At 47.2% G+C, this 21564-nt stretch overlaps 1 protein-coding gene across 5 annotated transcripts in view; it reads left to right on the top strand.

The window, feature by feature from the left end:
* MRTFA (myocardin related transcription factor A) overlaps positions 1–21564 on the top strand; it is a 208803-nt gene that overhangs the window by 13329 nt on the left and 173910 nt on the right. Inside the window, exon 3 of one of the 5 annotated variants that reach the window (XM_051834084.2) lies at positions 2587–2752. The exons of the other annotated variants lie outside the window; for them this stretch is intronic. Coding sequence (XP_051690044.2) covers positions 2587–2752 — 166 coding nt within the window. The remainder of the gene's footprint in view (positions 1–2586; positions 2753–21564) is intronic. 5 annotated transcript variants of the gene reach the window in all.

The raw sequence follows: 21564 nt of genomic DNA, 5'->3' as shown, positions 1-21564 counted from the left end.
CTATTTTATTTTTTTTTTTTACTTTTTTGACAGGCAGAGTGGACAGTGAGAGAGAGAGACAGAGAGAAAGGTCTTCCTTTTGCCGTTGGTTCACCCTCCAAGGGCGCCGCGGCCGGCGCACCGCGGCCGGTGTACCACACTGATCCGAAGGCAGGAGCCAGGTGCTTCTCCTGGTCTCCCATGGGGTGCAGGGCCCAAGCACTTGGGCCATCCTCCACTGCCTTCCCGGGCCACAGCAGAGAGCTGGCCTGGAAGAGGAGCAACCGGGACAGAATCTGGCACCCCGACCGGGACTAGAACCCAGTGTGCTGGCGCCGCAAGGCGGAGGATTAGCCTAGTGAGCCACGGCGCCGGCCAATGGGTGACATCTTTGAATCTCTCTCTGTACCTCTTTTCTCCTCTGTTTTGTCAGATCTCTTTCTGCCTCCCTTTTTTCTTGCAAGAACATGTGATTGCATGTAAGGCCCACCCACGTAATTTAGGATAACCCCTGTCCCCAAACCCTTAATTCAATCACACGTGCAAAGACCCTCTTCTTTTTTCTACCATGTGAGATGACCTTCAAAGGTTCCAGAGATTAGGACATAGGTATCTTTCAGGGGCGTTGTTTGGTCTGCTTTAGCCTTGTTCTCCTGATCCCAAAGAGTTATATCTGTTCTGTATGCAAATTTTAACCATCATAGTTTAACATCCCCATTGCAGTATTAACTCAGATCTAAGATTTCATTTAAATATCAGCTCAAAAGTTGAAAATTTCATTGTCTAAATGAATACAAATACATCTCTCTGTTCCCAAAATCTAGTAGTGGGACATATATGATAGTTATGGACAATCTCAGTTCAAAAACACAATGCAAGGAAACAATGGATCGTTGGTCCCATGCAATTTGAAAGTCCAGCAGGGGAAATTTTTCTGTTAAGTTTCAGAGCTTGGGAGTAATTATTGGTGGTTGTGGCTCTGGCTTCTGATCTCAGAATTATGCTTCCCTTTCTTTGAAAAAAAATTATTTATGGGGAGGCACACAGAGATGATGCTGAGACTGACTTCTTTACTACCCAGACTCCCGTGATGGCTGGGGTTGGGCCAGGGCCAAAGCTAGGAGCCAGGAATGCAGTCTAGGTTTCCAGTGCAGGTGGCAGGAACCAAGTTACTGGAGTCATCACTGCTGCCTCGCAGGGTCTGCATTAGCAGAAAGCTGGGATCAGGAGCCAGCGGCAGGTATTGAACCCAGGTACTCAGATACGGAATGCCAGTGCCCTAGCTGCTAGGCTAAATGCCAACCCCATCCAACCCCCCTCCTTTTTTAAAGATTTATTTATTTGAGGGCTGGTACTGTGGCACATGGGAAAGCTGTGTAAGATGGCCCAGGTCCATGGGTCTGTGCACTCACATGGGAGACCCGGAAAAAGCTCTGGGCTCCTGGCTGCTGCCTGGCCCAGCCTTGGCCGTTATGGCATTTTGGGAAGTGAACCAGCAGGTGGAGGATCTCCAGCTCTCCTCCTTTTTCTGTAACACTGTCTTTATTTCTTTTTATTTTTTATTTATTTGAGAGGCAAAGTTACAGACAGGAGAGATGGAAAGAGGTTTTCCATCTGCTGGTTTACTCCCCAAATGGCCACAATGGCCAAAGCTGGGCCAATCCAAAGTGAGGAGCCAGGAGCTTCTTCTGGGTCTCCTATGTAGGTGCAGGGACCCAGGCACCTGGGCCGTCTTCCTTCCCCTGCTTTTCCAGGCCATTAGCAGGGAGCTGGATTGGAAGTAGAGCAGCCGGGACACGAACCAGCTCCCATATGGGATGCTGGCACCACATGTATATAACAGCTTCATCTCCAACACTGCCTTTCAAATAAATACAAAATTAAAAACCTTTAAAAGAAAAAAAAAGATTTATTTATTTGTACAAATGGCTGCAATAGCCAGGGCTGGGCCAGGCAGAAGCCAGGAGCCAGAAGTTGCATTTGGGTTTCCCATATGTACCTTCCCAGGTGTGTTAGCAGGGTGTGGATTGGAAATAGAGCAGCCAGGACACTAACTAGCACCCACATGGATGCCAGTGTTGCAGGCAGCAGCGTAACTGGCGACGCCTCAGTTCTGGCCCCCATCCATCCTTTTTTTAAGGGTTGCATGTGTTTTCAGGTGAGAAGGTTCCTCACTCCTACCCCCTGTTCTTGGAAATTGTGGTAAGATACATGTAAACATGTTGTAAAATTTACCATTAAAGTGTACTGGACAGTTATACTAAACGCACTCATATTGTTGTGCAGTCATCACTACTGTCCATCTCTAGAATGTGCTTTATCTTGCAAAAATGAAATTCTGATTCCATTAAACAATAAATTAAACCCACTCTTTCTATGATTTTGACCATTGTGAATGTCTCATGTAAGTGGACCTGTCTGGTATTTGTGTTCTGTGACAGACTTATTTCAATTAGCAAAACATCTTCAAAATTTATCTGTGTTGTAGTGGTTCTGTAGTCCTGTTTCTTTAGGACTGGAAGAGCAGTTTCATTGTCCTGTTTGCTACTTGTAGAATTTTGGTAGTTCAACAGCTTTCCTTTATTTCATTCTCTCTCTGTCTTTCAGTCTAGGCTGGCAGAATTGCTGCTGATAAAGCATTCTCAGAAACCTTGTGGTCGCCTGTGTACAGCTCAGAGACGCTTGTCGTTAGATGTGGGAGTCCTCTGTAGAGTTTTCCTGCGTAGCCCCATCTCTCTTCCCAGCATCCTCTTGTGGTTGACTGGGGGAATCTGTGAGTAAACATGCCTAATGTCCTTGGCACTGGTTTTCTCTCCTAGGTAGGTGTGCTTCCATGCTTTCTTTTTAAATATTTATTTATTGGAAAGTCAGCGTTAGAGAGGGAGGAGAGGTATTCCATCTGCTGTTTTACTCCCTAGATGGCTGCAATGGCCAGGGCTGGGCCAGGCTGACGCCAGGAGCTTCATCTGGGTGTCCAACATGGGTGGCGTGTTGAAGTGCTTGGGCCCTCTTCCACTGCTTTTCCCAGGCCATTAGCAGGGAGCTGGATTGGAAGTGGAGCAGTGGGGATACGAACAGGCACCCATATGAGATGCCCGCGTCACAGGCGAGGGCTTCACCTGCTGCACCACAACGCTGGCCCCTAGGCATGCTTTCCTAACAGCCCGTCTCCTGATTTTAGCATCTTGTCATCTAGATAAACTAAATTTCCAGACCATGGAGTCTGGGGGTTTCTTTTTGTTTACCATTTCTACTATTGATTAATTCTTCCCCTTGCACTTTACTGTAAGCAGCAAGAAGAATCCAAGGCTGTATCTTCAGTATGTTGCTTAGAAATCCCATCATCTAAATATAAATATGTCAGTGCACAGCCGAAATCCTCTGTTTTCCACACAACTGTCAGACACAGTTCACCCGAGTTTTCCCCACTGTCTGATAAAGATCCGCTTTCCTTCAGTCTCTGCTAACACGTTCCTTCCTTCCTCCTGGGCCTTTGCCAGAACTGCCTCGCATGTCTGTGTTTTTACATAAACACCCTGTTTATGAGGATGTGTATGTTCTCTGAAATAAATTAGGCCTCGGCACTGTGCTTCTGACTTCCTTGTAACACTCAGCAGAAATACCTCTTTTTTTTTTTTTTTAAGATTTATTTATTTGTTTGAAAAAGCTACACAGAGAGAGGAGAAGCAGAGAGAGAGAGAGAGAGAGAGAGAGAGAGAGGTCTTCCATCCAATGGTTCACTCCCCAATTGGCTGTAACGACTGAGCTGTGTCGATCTGAAGCCAGGAGCCAGGAGCTTCTTCTGGGTCTTCCACGCGGGTGCAGGGGCCCAAAGACTTGGGCCATCCTCTGCTGCTTTCCCAGGGCATAGCCGAGAGCTGGATCAGAAGAAGAGCAGCTGCGTCGCGAACCGGCGTCCATATGGGATGCTGGTGCTTCAGGCCAGGGCGTTAACCTGCTGTGCCACAGCACTGGCCCCAGGAATGCCTTTAATGTCCACATTTCTGCCAGCAGCCTGTTTAGAGGCAGGGTGGGGAACGTCTGCCCGTGGGCCATGTGAAGCAATGACATCGTGTGGTCTGGCCCTGCCAGGGCAATTGCAGGCAGGACTTGAAATTCAGTAAATCTGGGGCTGGTGCTGTGGCGTAGCGGGTTAAGCTGCCGCCTGCAGTGCTGGCATCCCATATGGGTGCTGGTTCGAGTTCTGGCAGCTCCACTTTTTGATTCAGCTCTCTGTTATGGCCTGGGAAAGCTGTAGAAGCTGGCCCAAATCCTTGGGCCCCTGCATCCGTGTGGGAAAACCTGGAAGAAGCTCCTGGCTTTGGATCGGCACAGATCCCTCCATTGCGGCCAACTGGGGAGTGAACCAGCAGATGGAAGCCCCCTCTCTCTCTGCCTCTTTTTCTCTCTTTGTGTAACTCTGACTTTCAAATAAATAAAATAAATCTTAAAAAAATTCAATAAATCTATAGCAGGTTATTTTTTTAAATAGTTATTTATTTATTTCAAAGTCAGATCTTCCATCTGCTGGTTCAGTCCCCAAAAGGCTGAAACAGCCTGGGCGTGACCATTCCAAAGCCAGGAGCTTTATCCAGTTCTCCCACTAAGTGGCAGGGCCCCAGGTACTTGGGCCAGTTTCCTGCTGTTTTTCCAAAGCCATTAGCAGGGAGCTAGATCTAAAGTAGACCAGCTGAGACACGAACCAGCACCTACATGGGATGCCGGCACTGAAGACGGCAGCTTTACCTGCTACGCCACAGCACTGAAGATGGCAGCTTTACCTGCTATGCCACAGTGCTGAAGACACCGGCTTTACCCGCTACACCATAGCGCCGGCCCCAAGGAATGTTTTTATTTCTCTTTGATTCCTTCCATGACCACTGTTCATTTAGGAACGTGTTTTCAGTCTACACATGTTTGCATATTTTCTAGAGATTCTTAAGTTGTTCAGACAAAATAAGCTTTAATTCAAAAAAGTTAAAAAAGACAAATAAGGACATTATATAATGATTAAGGGATCCATTGGACAGGAAGATATGACTATAATGAATGTATATGCACCCAATGCCTGGCTATTTAAAATAAGTATTAATGGATATAAAGGTAGACATGGACTTCATTCATTCTGGTCAGAAGAGATACATGGTATGATTTCCATTTTTTTTTAATTTACTGAGACTTATGGCCTAGTATATGATCTGTCCTATAGAAAGTTCTATGCACTATGAAAAGAATTTGTATTCTTCAACTGTGGGATGAAATGTTTTGTAGATATCAAATAGGTCCACTTGGTCTATAGTGTAGATTAGCTCTGTTGTTTCTGTGTTGATTTTCTGTCTAGTTGATCTGTCCATTGATGAAAGTGGGGTGTTAAAGTCCCCCATTACTATTTTTTAAAGATTTATTTATTTATTTGAAAAGCAGAGTTACAGAGAGAAAGAGAAGTCTTGCATCCGATGGTTCACTCCCCAAATGGTCGCAATGGCTGGAGCTGTGCCGATCCAAAGCCAGGAGCCAGGAACATCTTCCGGGTCCCCAACACAGGTGCAGGGGCCTAAACAATTGAACCATCTTCCACTGCTTTCCCAGGCCATAGCAGAGAGCTGGATTGGAAGTAGAGTGGCCAGGACTCGAACCTGTGTCCATATGGGATGCTGGCACTGCAGGTGGCAGCTTTACCTGCTACACCACAGCACCGCCCCCTCCCCATTACTGTTGTAGTAGAGTTCTTGTCTCCCTTTATATCCATTAATACTTATTTTAAATAGCCAGGCACCCTGGCATTGGGTGCACATAACATTTATTATAGTCATATCTTCCTGTCCAATGGATCCCTTAATCATTATATAATGTCCTTATTTGTCTTTTTTAACTTTTTTGTGTTAAAGCTTATTTTGTCTGATATTAGGATGGCTATACCTGCTCATTTTTGCTTTCCATTAGCATGGAGTGTCTTTTTCCATCCTTTCACTTTGCATGTAACTTTGTTGGTAAGGAGTGTTTCTTGTAGGCAGAAAATGGATGTGTCTTGTTTTTCAGTTCATTCAGCCAGTCTGTATCTTTTAGTTGGAGAGTTTAGGCCATTTATATTCAAGGTTACTATTGATAAGTAATGAATTGGCCCTGCCATTTTCTCATAAATATTCCTGTTGTTTGCTTTGGATTTCCTTTATGCTTTTACTAGGAGATATTCTGCCTTCACCTTTCATAATGGTGATTATCTGTGTTTCTGTGTGTAGCACATCCTAAAGCATCATTTGTAAGGCTGAATGAGTGGTGACAAATTCTTTCAATTTCTGTTTGTTATGGAACATCTTTATTTCACCTTCATTCATATATGAGAGCTTTGCAGGGTATATTCTGGGTTCACAGTTTTTTCTTTTAAGACTTGGATTATGTCTCTCCATTCTTTCCTAGTCTGTGGGGTTTCTGATGAGGTATCAGCTGTGAGTCTAATTGGAGAGCCTCTGAAGGTAATCTAGTGGTTCTCTAGAGCACATTTAGAATCTTTTATGTTTTACTTCTGAGTTTGACTCCAATGTGTTGTCATGAAGATCTTTTCTGGTCATGTCTATTAGGAGTTCTCTGAGCTTCGTGTATTTGTATGTCCCTTTATTTCTCCACATTCTGTAATTATTTCACTGAATAGGCCTTCTAATCCAGTCTCTATTCAGGAACTACTAAGACCCATATATTGGGTTGTCTGGTAGTATCCCATAAATCTTGAACACTGTTTTTAATTTTTCTAATGTCTTTTTTAGTCTGACTGAGATATTTCCAAAGATTTGTCTTCCAGCTTGGAATTCTTTCTTCTGCCTCACCTGTGGAAATCTGTTTCCACTATGTTTTTTATTCGACATATTGAATTCTTCGTTTCTGATATTTCAGTTTGATGTCTCTTCAGAATCTCTATCTCATGGGGAAATTTTTCATCCATTTCATGCATGGATTTCTTTAACTCATGAATTTGCTTCTCACTGCTTCTGAGTAGTCCTATGATCAATCTTCTGAATTCCTTTTCAGGCATTTTATCAATCTCTTTGTCTTCACATTCTAATATTAAAGTATTGTGTTCCTTTGGGGAGTCATGTTATCTTTCTCGTTCTCATTTCTTATGTTTCTGAATTTATTCTTAGGCATTTGTGGAAACACTTGTTGGTTTTCTCTACTGATGGGTTTATTTTTGAACTGTGCTTCTGTGGCTTAGTAGAGTTTCTGCTCCTTCAGTGAATAGCAGAGGCATGTGCTGGGTGGGGCCAGGGAGCTCTGGTCAGTGCTCAAGGGTGGGGCGAGAGTCCAGGGTGACACCCAGGTTGGGCATGGTAGGTCTCCTCTGTTGTCAGCAGGGGGAGGGTCTGATCTCCCTGTGGGTGTAATCACACCCTCACCTCCCTCTTCCAAGGTGCCTGGGGTTAGCCCACAGTGGCTACAGCCCTCACCCATGCTGGCGCATGAGCTGCACAAAGGATCTGTGCAGACCTCAGCGTGAGCACCGAACCCTCCACAGAGACCCACCCCAGGCAGTCAGGGAGCTGTGCGCCTCTGACGCCAGTCAGACACCCAGCCACATTCAGCACCCTGTTGTGCAGTCCCAGAATTCTCACAGTCACGGCACGGGAGGCTCCCCCAGTCACAGGGTACAGAGGATCCCCTCTCAGCCTGGCGAGCTGCCCGGTCCATGGGGAGAGCAGGGATGTTCCCAGAACCAGCCGCCTGTGGTGCCCCACCTTGGCAGTTTGAGCCCTGGAGCCTGTGATGGGTTGAGAGGATGGAGCCACTTCACAATCCTGAGTGGGTGCCCAGCTTCCTGTCAACCCTCCCTGCCAGACTCAAAGTTAGTGGGACACGCAGATTTTCACCTCTGGGAAGACACCCTGGTCGCATGGTGTTAAGATGTCACCTTCTGTTTTCTGGGTGCTGGGCACCCTCATGGGGAGATGGGGAGAGAGAATGTACTTTCTTTCGCTGGATTGTGGGGTCCCCTGCCGCCCTGCTGGGGCTCTGGGCTGGACGCAGAGTCAGTGTGGCCTGCAAGGTTCTCCCTCGTGTGGCGTCACCAGTAGCATGGGCTGGCGCAGTCTGCTGTCACCTTGCTTTCAGAAGCTGCCGCTGGCTGCAGGAGTTGTCGTCTGCTGCACGTCCACTCTTTACACGCTGCTCCATGGAATTCCTCTTCCTTCTATAGAGTTTCCACTGCACACGTCTCTCCAGCTCTCCTGGGAATACACTTCCTCCACTTTTTTTCTACTGTCTTCCCTGGTCAAAATCAGCATAGTTTTCTTATTCAGCCATTGTGGAATTCCTGGCAAGCTGTTTTTTAAGTTGATAATTTGTACCGCCCGTGAATGGTGTTATAAATATCCAAATGGCCATTGGCAGAAAAAAAGTTTTCTCACCCCTAGTTTAAGGCAATTTAGGCTTTTTTTTTCTTGGTTTAGTCATGTGTCTAAAAATTCTTCTGGCCTCTCCCCATTTCCAATTTCAAAGCCACTTCCAAATTTTTAAGTATTTGTCACAGCAGCATTTCACTTCCAGGTACCAAAATCTGTATTACTCAGGGTTCAACCAGAGAAACAAAACCAGGAGGAGAGAGATAGATACATGTTAAGAGATTTATTGCAAGCGTTGACTGACATGATTATGGGTCTGGCTGGCTAGGTCTGACATCCACAAGCCAGGTTGTCAAAGACCGGGGCTTCGGTCTGGTGTTGTGGTGTATCAAGTTGCTGCCCATAAATGAGCCCTGTTTGAGTCCTGGCCACCCTACTGTCCACCCAGTTCCCTGCGGTTATGCCTAGGAAGGCAGGAGAAGATGGCCCAAGTACTTAGGCCCCTGCCACCCATGTGGGAGACCCAGATGGAGTTCCTAGCTCCAGCCTGTCCCAGACTTGGCTGTTGCACCTCTTTGGGAAGTGAACTAGTAGATGGAAAATCTCTCTTTTTCTTTCTGTCCCTCTCTGTGCTCTGCTACTCTTTCAAATAGATTTTTTTTTTTTAAAGAAAAAGGATAGACTGCAACTCTCAGCAGGAACTAAAGCTGCCTTCCACAGGAAGAATTTCTTCTGAGAAACCTCAGTTATGTTTGTTTTGTTTTGAAAATTTTTATTTATTTAAAAACAGAGAGAGGGAGACAGAGAAAGAAATCTGTCCATTGATTCACCCCCCCAATGCCCACACTAGCCAAGGCTGGGGCAGGCAAAGCTGGAATCTAAGTCTTCCATTTGGGTGCAGGGACTCAAGTGCGTGAGCCGTCACCTGCTGCCTCCCAGGTGTACATTGGTAGGAAGCTGGGATCAGGAGTGGAGGCAGGACTCAACCCTAGGCCCTCTGGAATGGGACGTGGGTTTCCCAAGTGGTGTCTTAAGCACTGTACCAAACATCTGCCCCTTGGTTCTGTTCCTGGGGCCTTTCAGTAAATTGGGCCAGGCCCGTCCAGATAATCTAGGCCAGTCTGCTTTACTTAAAAGTCAACTGGTGATGAACATTAAATACCTTCACAGCAACACTATAGATTAATGTGTTTGTTAACAACAAAAGCATAAGTTGTACTCAGGGATTCAAACATATAAACATATTCTAAGCAAACATAAACCAAACTAAAACTTTTATGTATTTTTTTCATGAAAATGGAGTTTTGAAAGTATGCAATCAAGGCCAGCGCCGCGGCTCACTAAGCTGATCCTCCGCCTTGAGGCGCCAGCACACTGGGTTCTAGTCCCAGTCGGGGCGCTGGATTCTGTCCCGCTTGCCCCTCTTCCAGGCCAGCTCTCTGCTGTGGCCAGGGAAGGCAGTGAAGGATGGCCCAGGTGCTTGGGCCCTGCACCCCATGGGAGACCAGGATAAGTACCTGGCTCCTGCCATCGGATCAGCGCGGTGCAGCGGCCGCAGCGGCCATTGGAGGGTGAACCAATGGCAAAGGAAGACCTTTCTCTCTGTCTCTCTCTTTCCCTGTCCACTCTGCCTGTTTAAAAAAAAAAAAAAAGTATGCAATCAAATTTTGAACAGTTAAAAAACCTGTGTAGAGGAGCAGACACAGATTTTAAGTGACAAACACATTTTACTGGAGAGTGAGATGGTGGGGGCAGGGCGGGGAAAAATTCTCCCAGCTGCTAATTCATCCCCCAGATGCCTGCAACAACTGGTTTAGGGCCAGGTGGAAGAGAGGAGCTGAACATTCATTTGAGGTGTCCCATGTGGGTTTCAGGAACCCAACCACTTGAGCTGCCGTCTTGCCCCCCGCCCTGCCCTGCACTGGCAGGAAGCTGGAATCGGGAGCTGGAACTGGACACTCTGATGCAGGGTGAGTGCTTGTTAACTGGCATCTTAACCGCTGAGCTTGACGAGCAATCCTCAGTCCATATTCTGATTTCTAAACCCAAAGATTAGTGTTGTATGGTTTTTGAATTGATGTAAATAGAATCAGAGTATATATATTGTCTTGTACATTTTTGGGATTAATAGGTTAAAAGATTTATTTACTTATTTGAAAGGCAGAGTGGCGCACAGAATTGGGGGAGGATATATCTTCTCTCTGCTGCTTCATTCCCCAAATGCAACAACCAGGGGTGGGCTAGCCAAAGGCAGGAGCCATGAACCCTGATTGAGTCTCCAGTATGGGTGGCAGGGACCCAAGTGCAAAGGCCATCTTCTTGGCCTCCCAGGCACGTTAGTAGGAAGCTGGGTTGGGGGTTGGAGTGGGGGTCAAGACTATCCCGGGCAGTCTGGTATGGGATGTGGACGTCCTAAAGGATGACTTAACCTGCTGTACCACAGTGCCTGCCCTTGGATTAATATTTGATTGAATAATTGGAAACGATAGCTAAGCTGATGCAAACTGACTAGCACACCATCATAATTATCTCTTGCCTGGATTATTGAAATAACTTCCTTTGAACTAGATTCCCTGTCTCTGTCCTTTTTATTTTTTAAAGATTTATTTATTTATTTGAAAGGCAGAGTTACAGAAGAAGAGGAGGAGGGGTGGAGGAGGAGGGAGAGGGAGAGAGAGAGGGAGGAAAGAGAGAGAGAGGGAGAGAGATCTTCCATCCACTGGTTCACTCTCCAGGTGGCTGCAAGGGCTGGAGCTGGGCTGATCTGAAGCCAGGAGTCTGGAGCTTCTTCCAGGTCTCCCATGCAGATGCAGGGGCCCAGGGACTTGGGCCATCCTCTACTACTTTCCTAGGCTATAGCAGAGAGCTGGATTGGAAAGTGGAGCAGCTGGGACTTGAACAGGCTCCCATGTGGGATGCCAGCACTGCAGACAGCAGCTTTACCTTACACCACAGTGCCAGCCCCTGTCCTTGGTTTCTTATCTGTCCTCCGCATAGTAGCCAGTCAGCTTCATCCTGTGTCACTCCCTACCTTGCTTAGTCTGCTGCATCCCCACCTGCTGTTTTGTTTGTTTGTTGCTGTTCTTGGATCTGCCAGATCATTGTGCTTGCTGTTCCCTTCACTTGAAAGTCTTTCCTAGAATCCTATTTTCCCCCCTAGAATCTTTTTTTTTTTAAAGATTTATTAATTTTATTTGAAAGGCAGAGTTACAGAGAGGCAGAAGCAGAGAGAGAGAGAGAGGTCTTCCATCCTCTGGTTCACCCCCCAAACGGGCGCAGTGGCTGGAACTGGGCCGATCAGAAGCCAGGAGCTTCTTCCGGGTCTCCCACATGGGTGCGGGGGCCCAAGCACTTGGATGATCATCTGCTTCCCCCGGAGCTTTAGGCGGGGCTGGATTGGAAGTGGAGTGGCCAGGACTTGAATGGTTGCTCTGGTTTAGGATGCTGGCTTTGCTGGCAGCAGCTTAACTTATTTTTGCCACAGTGGTGGCCCTTCTGGAATATTTGCAAGGTTTACTTGCTCACTCTTAGAGCTAGCTCCTTATTGGAGAGATCACCGTAGATTAAAAAAAAAAAAAAAAAAAAAAAGGCAGCCTTACTCCTCAGTCCCAACCTCCCTATTCCCCTGAGCCTGTTTCACTTTCTCCACAGGTTTACCACTGCCTGATGTGTGTGTGTGGTCCGTCTCCTCCCACTGGTGATCACCTCTATGAGGGGAGGGACTTTCTGCTGTATCCTCAACTCCAGAGGTACTTGCTTAATGAATGAATGAATTGAATGTTTCTTACTTCCCAAGTGGCACTTAGTAACACAGTTGATCACTTGCTGTGATGGCCTTCTCCTGAGTTCTCTTCAGATACCTAGTTCATTCCTTCCCGTCACACCATTCCTATTCTCTCTTGCCAGCTGTAATTCAGCTTGACCTCTGTGTGAAGTTTTGTCAAGGCTCAGCCTTAAACCTTTTCTTCTTCTGTAGCTCTCGTCTGGTCCTCTAGCTGGAAATAAACTTACATGCCAGGGATTCCCAAATGTGTGTATCCATCTGTTTTGATACTGGTCATCTTGCCATCTCCACTTGGATGTCTCAGACATCTCAGATTTATGTTCTCAACTGAACTCTTAATCTTTATTTTCTGCTGCCAAAGTTGGTGTGACTTCAGCATTCCCACTTCTGCAACCTCCCTCTGCCCCTTTGAGATTTATTTTATTTATTTGAAAGGCCGAGAAAGAGATCTTCCACCTGCTTGTTCACTCACCAAATGGCTGCCATGGCTGGGGCTGTGCCAAGCTGAAGCCAGAAGACTGGAATTCCATCTGGGTCTCCCACATGGGCAGCGAGGGTCGAAGTGCTTGAACCATCCTCCACTGCTTTCCCAGGCACATTAGCAGAGAGCTGGATTGGAAGTGGAGCAGAGGGACTCGAACTAGCACTCTGATTTGGGGTGCTGGCATTATAGTTGGCAGTTTATTGCACTATGCCACAGTGCCAGCCCTCCACCCCCCCCCCATTTCTACAATAGCACTATCACTTGTCCACTAGTTACACAACCCAGAAGTCTAAAGGGTCATCTTTGACATTTCCCTCTCCCTCCTTGTATGCATTTCATTATCAACTTTTGTTGATAGTTCATAAATATTACCTCATTTGTCAGCTTCTCATCTCTTCTTTTTTTTTATTTTTATTTTTTTGACAGGCAGAGTGGACAGTGAGAGAGACAGAGAGAAAGGTCTTCCTTTGCCGTTGGTTCACCCTCCAATGGGCGCCGCGGCCGGCGCGCTGCGGCTGGTGCACCGCGCTGATCCGATGGCAGGAGCCAGGTACTTATCCTGGTCTCCCATGGGGTGCAGGGCCCAAGTACTTGGGCCATCCTCCACTGCACTTCCCTGGCCACAGCAGAGAGCTGGCCTGGAAGAGGGGCAAGCAGGACAGAATCTGGCGCCCCGACCGGGACTAGAACCCGGTGTGCCGGCGCCACAAGGCGGAGGATTAGCCTAGTGAGCCGCGGCGCCGGCCAGCTTCTCATCTCTTCTACGAAGTACTATAGCTAGTATAAGCCATGCCCTTTTCAGTACCACTTAAATAAATATTTAATTGTGGCTGGTACTTTGGTATAGTGGGCTAAGCCTCCACCTGTGGTGCTGGAACCTGATATGGGAACCTGGTTTGAGTCCTGGCTGCTCTTCTTCTGATCCAGCTCTCTGCTGTGGCCTGGGAAAGCAATAGAAGATGGACCAAGTGCTTGGGCCCCTGCATGCACATGGGAGACCTAGAAGAAGCTCTTGGCTTTGGATTGGCTGAGCTCCAGCCATTGTGGCCATTAGGAGAGTGAACCAGTGGATAGAAGACTTCTCTCTCTGTATTTCTCCCTCTGTAACTCATATAAATAAATAGAATCTTAAAAAAAAAATACCTTCCTGTTCTCTAAGTGACGTAAGAAACTGAAAAGGCCAGCCACAGACTGGGAGGAAATATTTATGTTATGTATATGTACCTCCAATATGAATATCTCAATTAAAAAATGGATAAAAGACTTGAATAGGGCCGGCGCCGTGGCTCACTAGGCTAATCCTCCGCCTTGTGGCGCCGGCACACCGGGTTCTAGTCCCGGTCGGGGTGCCGGATTCTGTCCCGGTTGCCCCTCTTCCAGGCCAGCTCTCTGCTGTGGCCAGGGAGTGCAGTGGAGGATGGCCCAGGTGTTTGGGCCCTGCATCCCATGGGAGACCAGGAAAAGCACCTGGCTCCTGGCTCCTGCCATTGGATCAGCGCGGTGCGCCGGCCGCAGCGTGGCGGCCATTGGAGGGTGAACCAACGGCAAAAGGAAGACCTTTCTCTCTGTCTCTCTCTCTCACTGTCCACTCTGCCTGTCAAAAAAAAAAAAAAAAAAAAAAAAAAAGACTTGAATAGACACTTCATGGAAAGTATATATGAATGTTCAAAACCATAGGGCAAGACGTCAACGTCTCATCACCAGGGAAATAGAAGTTCAAGCAGCAGTGAAATACCATAGTCACCGGGATCGTAGCGGTTCAGAGAGGTGGACAGTCCCCAGTGTTAGCAGCTTCAGTTCTTGTCTGTTGTTAATGGGAATCTGAAGTGGCACAGCTGCTTTGGAAAATGATCTGTCAGTTTCCTACAAAGTTTTAAATAATACTGATTGTACATCCAGAAGTTTTGCTGGTAGGTGTTTATTAGCCAAGAGAAACGAAAGCATGCATTCACAAAATGACCGTGCAAATGTTCATAGCAGCATTATTCATAATAGCCCCAAACTGCCAAAAACTCAAATTCCATCACCAGGCAAAATGGTTGAACAAGCAGTAGATTGTACAAAAGAAGGAATGAATTATAAGTACATGCAACAATAGGGATGAAACATGTTGAGTAAAAGAAGACAAAAAGGGGCTGGCGCTGTGGCCTAGCGTGCCAAGCCTCTGCCTGCGGTGCTGCCATCCCATATGGGTGCTGGTTGAAGTCCCAGCTGCTCCTCTTCTGATCCAGCTCTGCCTCTGGCCTGGGAAAGCAGTGGAGGATGGCCCAAGTGCTTGGGCCCCTGCACCTGTGTGGGAGATCCAGAAGAAGCCCCTTGCTCCTGGCTTCGGATTGGCTCAGCTCCAGCCGTTGTGACCATTTGAGGAATGAACCAGCAGATGGAAGACCTCTCTCTTTGTCCCTCCCTCTCTCTCTCTGTAACTCTACCTCTCAAATAAATACATATTTTTTTTTAATTTTTTTTTTTGACAGGCAGAGTGGACAGTGAGAGAGACAAACAGAGAGAGAAAGGTCTTCCTTTGCCGTTGGTTCACCCTCCAATGGCCGCCGCTGCAGCCGGCGCACCGCGCTGATCTGATGGCAGGAGCCAGGAGCCAGGTGCTTTTCCTGGTCTCCCATGGGGTGCAGGGCCCAAGCACCTGGGCCATCCTCCACTGCACTCCCTGGCCATAGCAGAGAGCTGGCCTGGAAGAGGGGCAACCGGGACAGAATCCGGCGCCCCAACCGGGACTAGAACCCGGTGTGCCGGCGCCGCAAGGTGGAGGATTAGCCTATTGAGCCACGGCGCTGGCTAAATAAATACATATTTTTTTTTAAAAAGGAAGACACAACAGAGAGTTTATGATTTATGTGAATTTCTAGAATAGGTAAAACCAGTTTGTGGTGGTGGAATTAGATCAATGGTTGCTGTGGCTGGGGGTGGAAAAACTGCAAAAATACATGAGGAGGGAGCCAGCACTGTGGCGTAGTGGATAAAGCCACCGCCTGCAGTGCCGGCATCCCATATGGACACTGGTTCGAGTCCCGGCCACTTTACTTCTGCTTCTGATCGAGCTCTCTGCTATGGCCTGGGAAAGCAGTTGAAGATGGCCCAAGCACCTGCATGGGAGACCTGGAAGAGGCTCCTGGCTCCTGGCTTCAGGTCAGCCCAGCTCCAGCTGTGGCAGCCATTTGGAGAATGAACCAGTGGATGGAAAACCTCTCTCTCTTTCTCTCTGCCTCAGCCTCTGCCTCTCTGTAACTCTGCCTTTCAAATAAATAAAATAAATCGTTTTAAAAAAATACCTGAGGAGAAGCTCGTACTGTGGCGTGGTTGGTAAGCCAGTGTCTGCAGTGCCAGCATCCCGTGTGGATGCTGGGTTCGAGCCCCAGCTACTCTACTTCTGATCCAGCTCTCTGGCCCAAGTGGTTGGGCCCCTGCACCTGTGTGGGAGACCCAGATGAAGCTCCTGGCTCTTGGCTTCTGGCTTCAGGCTGGCCCAATGCAGGCCATTATGGCCATTTGGGGAGGGAACCAGTGGATTGAAGATCTCTTTCTCTCTTTGTAATTTCTGACTTTCAAATACGAAAAAAAGTATAGGAGGGGCAATGGTAATGTTTGTTTCTTGATTGAGAGTGATGGTTACATGAGAGAGTGTGCTTAGGAAAACCCACTGAGGGACTGGTGTTCTGCAGCAGGTTAAGCTGCTGCTTGCAGTGCCAGAGTCCCATGAGTGCTGGTTTGCATCTTACTTGCTCCCCTTGCAATCCAGCTCCCAGCTAATGCACCTGGGAAGGTAGTGGAGCATGGCCCAAATGGTTGAGCCTTTGCCTCCGATGTGGGAAATCCAGATGGAGTTCCTGGCTCCTGACTCCTGCCTGGCCCAGCCCCAGCCTTTTGGGGGGAATGAACCAGCAAATCAAAGATTCTCTCTCTCTCTCTCTCTCTCTCTCTCTCTCTCTCTCTCTCTCTCTCTCTCTCTCTGTGTGTGTGTGTCTCACTTGCCCACTCTCTCTCACTCTGCCTTTCAAATACATGAAATAAAAAAAACCTAATTGAATCTGTACACACTTAAAATGTGCATTTTACTATATGTTAGTTACACTTCAAAGTTAATTTTAAAAATATTTGCAGGTCAACACTCTATGAACTAAGCAAAAGATATTAAGATGCCAGATTTGGCTGAGGTCACACCCTAACGACAGATCTGCATCCCCACATATGTGCATACTACAAGAATCCTAACTACAACAAACTGTCAAATTTCTGTTGAATGAATGAATAATGTGCCTTCTTGCAGCACCATTGGAAGCATATAGCCTACCCTTCAGTCTTCCTGCAGTCTTTTCTTTTTGTTCATTTATTTTTATTTATTTGAATGGTAAAGCTGCGGGCATGGGAGGGTAAGGGATGCCTCTTCCGTCTGCTGGTTCACTCCCCAGATGCCTGCAGCAGCCAGGGCTGGGCCGGGCTGGAGCCGGGAGCTCCATCAGTCTCCCATGGGAGTGTCAGGGACCTGAGTGTATCAGTCGTCATCCGCTGCCTCCAGGGCTGTGCAGTAGCAGGAAGCTGGAGTTGGAAGCAGAGGTGGGACCTGAACTCAGGCCCTTGGATGTGGAGTGCAGGTGTCCAGTAGTGACCTAACCAGCTGCACCACAGTGGCCCCACTAGCAGTTTTTTTTTTTTTTTTTTTTTTTTTTTTAACACAGTTAATCTGTTTGCCTTCTCCTGGCAGTGGTCTATTGAGTATGCAAGATTGTTCATTCACTCAGACAGCTGTAGAGCATCTACTGTGTGTATTTACCCTGCCTAATTGAAGGATTTGCTGACTGAGGGGAATTACAGTTGTCTTGATTATATATATGAAATTCACATTTGACTTAGAACAGTAAATGCTGGGTAAGTTGTTCTTGCTTAGACGTTGTTTCGGTGACCATTTATTTTTCTTGTGCATTCATACTCTGCTGTCTGTAGAAAAATAACAGGCTTAATTATCTGTACATTTCAGAGTATCTTTTTGGTATAAAGAAATGGCAGGTTTCTTTTCTTCCTGTAAAGGTTGAGATCTTGAGGGATGAATGGAATGACTGCATTTTGTTGCTAGAACCAAGTTGCTTGTTGGTCTTGTAGTTAGTCTGTGCTTGTATGCTGTCTCCATCAAATTTAGTTTTGACTGAAGCAGATTTTTATGGGTCACCAGGCAGAACTACTGCATGTTTTTTTCAACCAGAACTTTAAAAAGCAGTGGTTATCATTCTGTACTGGTAACTGCCACTTCTCTGACTTTGGTCCGGCTGCCCTGAGTTGTTGAAACAGCTTTCTTCCTTCCCAATCTTCAAACTGTCCTTGCCCATTTTTAAAAAAATATTAGCATGAGGCTAAATTCCGTAGAAAACAACTCAATACAAACAAACCATCCAGTAAACTTGTTTCAGACTCACCTCTCTCTATGGTGCCTGCATGTAATTCCTCTCCCTGCCTTTTATAATCGTTTCACTTGTTTCTCTTTTTCCTCTTCCTTTCTATTAATGCTGTAATGGTGTCGGGGTGGCAGCTGCACCTGATTACAACTCCCCGCCCCCAACACGTATCTGAGATCATGTCTGTGGCAGGCAGAGTCAGTGAGTAAAGCGCGTATCTGAGATCATGTCTGTAGCAGGCAGAGTCAGCGAGCAAAGCGAGCAGACCGATGGTGCTCAGTGGAGCTGAGTTCAGAGCCCACGGCGGGAGGAAGCGCAGTTCTCTAGATAGCGGTGGACCTCTTTCTTTCCTCCCTTCCTTTGTCTTGGCACATTCCCTTGAAAAGGAAGCCAGGGAGATTAAGAGCTGCTACCACCTGATACCAGCCCAGAAACTCAGGAGGGGGCGTTTCCCGCAGCAGCAGTCGGGTGCGGTAGGAGAGCTGCGCGGCCTTGGCCTCTCCCTGTGCAGTGTTCAGTTGGCTTCTGTGCTGACAGAGGAATGTAACAGAAACATGGGCAGAGAGAAGGAGCAATGGGCCTTGGAATGGGCATTGCTCTGTGTGTAATCTCGATAGGTCAGTTTGTAAAAGATCTGTTTGCCTTCGTGATGGGTTTCTCTGATCTGAGCTGTTTCTGTTTATGCTCAGGCAAGAAGTAATATATTTCTGAAGAAAGTGCACATTTTCAGATTATGCTGTTTCAAATACTTGTTACCTTGGGTGGGTTCAAAAGATTAAATGTGGGGGCCAGGGTTGTGGTGCAGTGGGTTAAATTCCTGCTTGTAGTGTTGGCATCCCATGTTGGGAGTGCAGATTCAAGTCCCAGCCGCTCAACTTCTGATTCAGCTCCCTGCTGATGCACCTGGGTAGGCAACAGAAGATGGCAGAGGTACTTGGCCCCCTGCTCCTCACGTGGGAGACCAGGGTGGAGTTCCGGGCTTCAGCCTGGCTGTGTGGCCAACGGGGAAGTGAACAAGCAGATGGAAGACCTCTTTCTGTGGCGCTGCCTTTAGAATCAATCAATAAAAAAGTCTTTAAAAAAGATTAAAGGTACTTTTGTTTTATATTCCCACCAGCAGTGCGCAGGGGTTCCGGTTTCTCATAATCCTTACCAACACTAAACTATTTTCTGTTTTTGACAACAGCCATCCTAATGGGTGTGTGGTAGTCAAAATATTTTTAGTGTTTTTGTGTATGATGTTACATAATGGTGCTTTGTAGTTATTATTACATTGCTCCCCCGCCCCCCGCCCTGCCCCCAGTACTTTCAGTCAAATCTGAAGTTTCTCGTTACCATAAATGCTATCAGGGCAGGGACCTTGTCCATCTTCATCACTAGTCCCTGCGGCCCAGACAGTACTTGACACATTCAGTTTTTGAATGACTGAATGAATGAGTGGAAAGTATAGAGGCCAACTGTAGTGGTTAAGACTTAAATCATTTGGCATCAGACAGACCTGTTTGAGTACTGGTTTCTTCATATTTTTTTTTTTTTTTTTTTTTTTTGGACAGGCAGAGTGGACAGTGAGAGAGAGAGACAGAGAGAGAAAGGTCTTCCTTTTGCCGTTGGTTCACCCTCCAATGGCCGCCGCTGCAGCCGGCGCACCGCGCTGATCCTGGCAGGAGCCAGGAGCCAGGTGCTTTTCCTGGTCTCCCATGGGGTGCAGGGCCCAAGCACCTGGGCCATCCTCCACTGCACTCCCTGGCCATAGCAGAGAGCTGGCCTGGAAGAGGGGCAACCGGGACAGAATCCGGCGCCCCAACCGGGACTAGAACCCGGTGTGCCGGCGCCGCAAGGTGGAGGATTAGCCTATTGAGCCACGGCGCCGGCTGGTTTCTTCATATTTTTTTTTAAAGATTTATTAATTTATTTGAAAGTCAGAGTTACACAGAGAGAAGAGAGGCGCAGAGAGAGAGAGGTCTTCCATCTGCTGGTTCACTCCCCAGTTGGCCACAAATGCTGGAGCTGTGCCAATCCGAAGCCCGAAGCCAGAAGCCAGAAGCCAGAAGCCAGGAGCCAGGAGCCAGGAGCCAGGAGCTTCTCCTGGGTCTCCCACGTGGGTGCAGGGGCCCAAGGACTTGGGCCATCTTCCCAGTCCATAGCAGAGAGCTGGATCAGAAGTGGAGCAGCTGGGTCTCCAACTGGCGCCCATGTGGGATGCCTGCGCTTGGGCCAGGGCATTAACCCACTGCCAGCCCCTCCTCATTTTTTTTTAAAAGTTATCTGTTTGTTTGGATGAGAGAGACAGATCTTGCAGCTGCTGGTTTATTTCCCAAATGCTTGCCAATACCTGGGGCTGGACCAGCCAGAAAACAGGAGGCAGGAGCGCAGTCTGGATCGCGCGTGTTGAGTCATCACCTGCTGCCTCCGAGGGTGCACATTAGCTGGAAGGTGGAATTGGAAACAGAGCCAGGACTCAAATCCAGGCATTCTGACAGGGGATGCAGGTATCCCAAGGGTCATCTTAACCTTTGTGTCAGGCGCTCACCCCTGGCTTCCTCATTTGTAAAGTGGATTTGATAATGCCTCCTTCATAGGCTTGTGTTGAGATTAAATGAAATCACATGTGTAAAACCCTTAGTACTATACCTTGCACATTGTAATTATCTTCTAGTGGCAGGTAGTGTTATTGCTGGAGATGCGTTAATTGGTCAAGAAGACATGAGTAGACTTGGATTTTGATTTTTTTAAATTTTGAATTATTTATTTGAGAGGCAGAGAAAAGTGAGTGAGCGAGCCAGCTCTCCCCCATATGCTGGTTCACTTCCCAAATGCCTGCAGTGAGTGGGGCTGGCTGGGCTGGGCTGGGCTGAAGCCAAAAGCCAGGAATTCTATCAAGATCTCCCATATGGGTAGCCATCACCACTGCCTCCTAAGATCTGCGTAAGCAGGAAGCTGGAACTCGGAGCCTGCTGGGAGTTGAACCTAGGTACTCCAGTGTGAGATATAGGCATTGTAATTGGTGTGTTAACAGGCCAAATGGCCTCCTCTGCTTGAGGCTGTGACATCCTCATGTGTGTTAATAAGCTGTGTACTACTGAACCCGTTGTCTAATGTCTTGGGGTCTGAGTTGACCCTGTAAAATCAGAGCATTAAGTTAGAGACGCCCAAGTTCCCTTCTGTGTTTTCATTTGATCCTTGGAATTGTCACTGTAGTCACTCCAGCAATCATTACCATGTCATGCTATCTCAACTTTAATTATATAGGAGATTGTTAATCCCAGAGCCTAAATCTCAGAAGCATTTGAATGATAGATTTTTAAAAAATGTTTAAAGATACTTTGATTTTAAAAGGTAAACCGTTGAAGTAGTTGAAGAATAGCTTGCTGTAGTCTGGCTGGTTAGATGATTGAGTGCCGTGCGGTGACCCTAGACGTGGACTGCAGGCTGTAATGCAGGTTGTAGTGGCAGCTGGGTGTTGTGTTGTGCTCAGCTGTGGGGGAGACTTACTGTAAAGGTCCTTTTCTGTCTGTCTGTCGTGCTAATGGAGGAAATCATCTGTAGGAGAGAGGATGGGGCCATTGTGTACTTGTTTGTAGCAAG

The sequence above is a fragment of the Oryctolagus cuniculus genome, chromosome 11, assembly GCF_964237555.1.
Source record: "Oryctolagus cuniculus chromosome 11, mOryCun1.1, whole genome shotgun sequence".
Taxonomy (NCBI): Eukaryota; Metazoa; Chordata; class Mammalia; order Lagomorpha; family Leporidae; genus Oryctolagus; species Oryctolagus cuniculus.
This window is presented reverse-complemented; position numbering and strand designations above follow the sequence as displayed.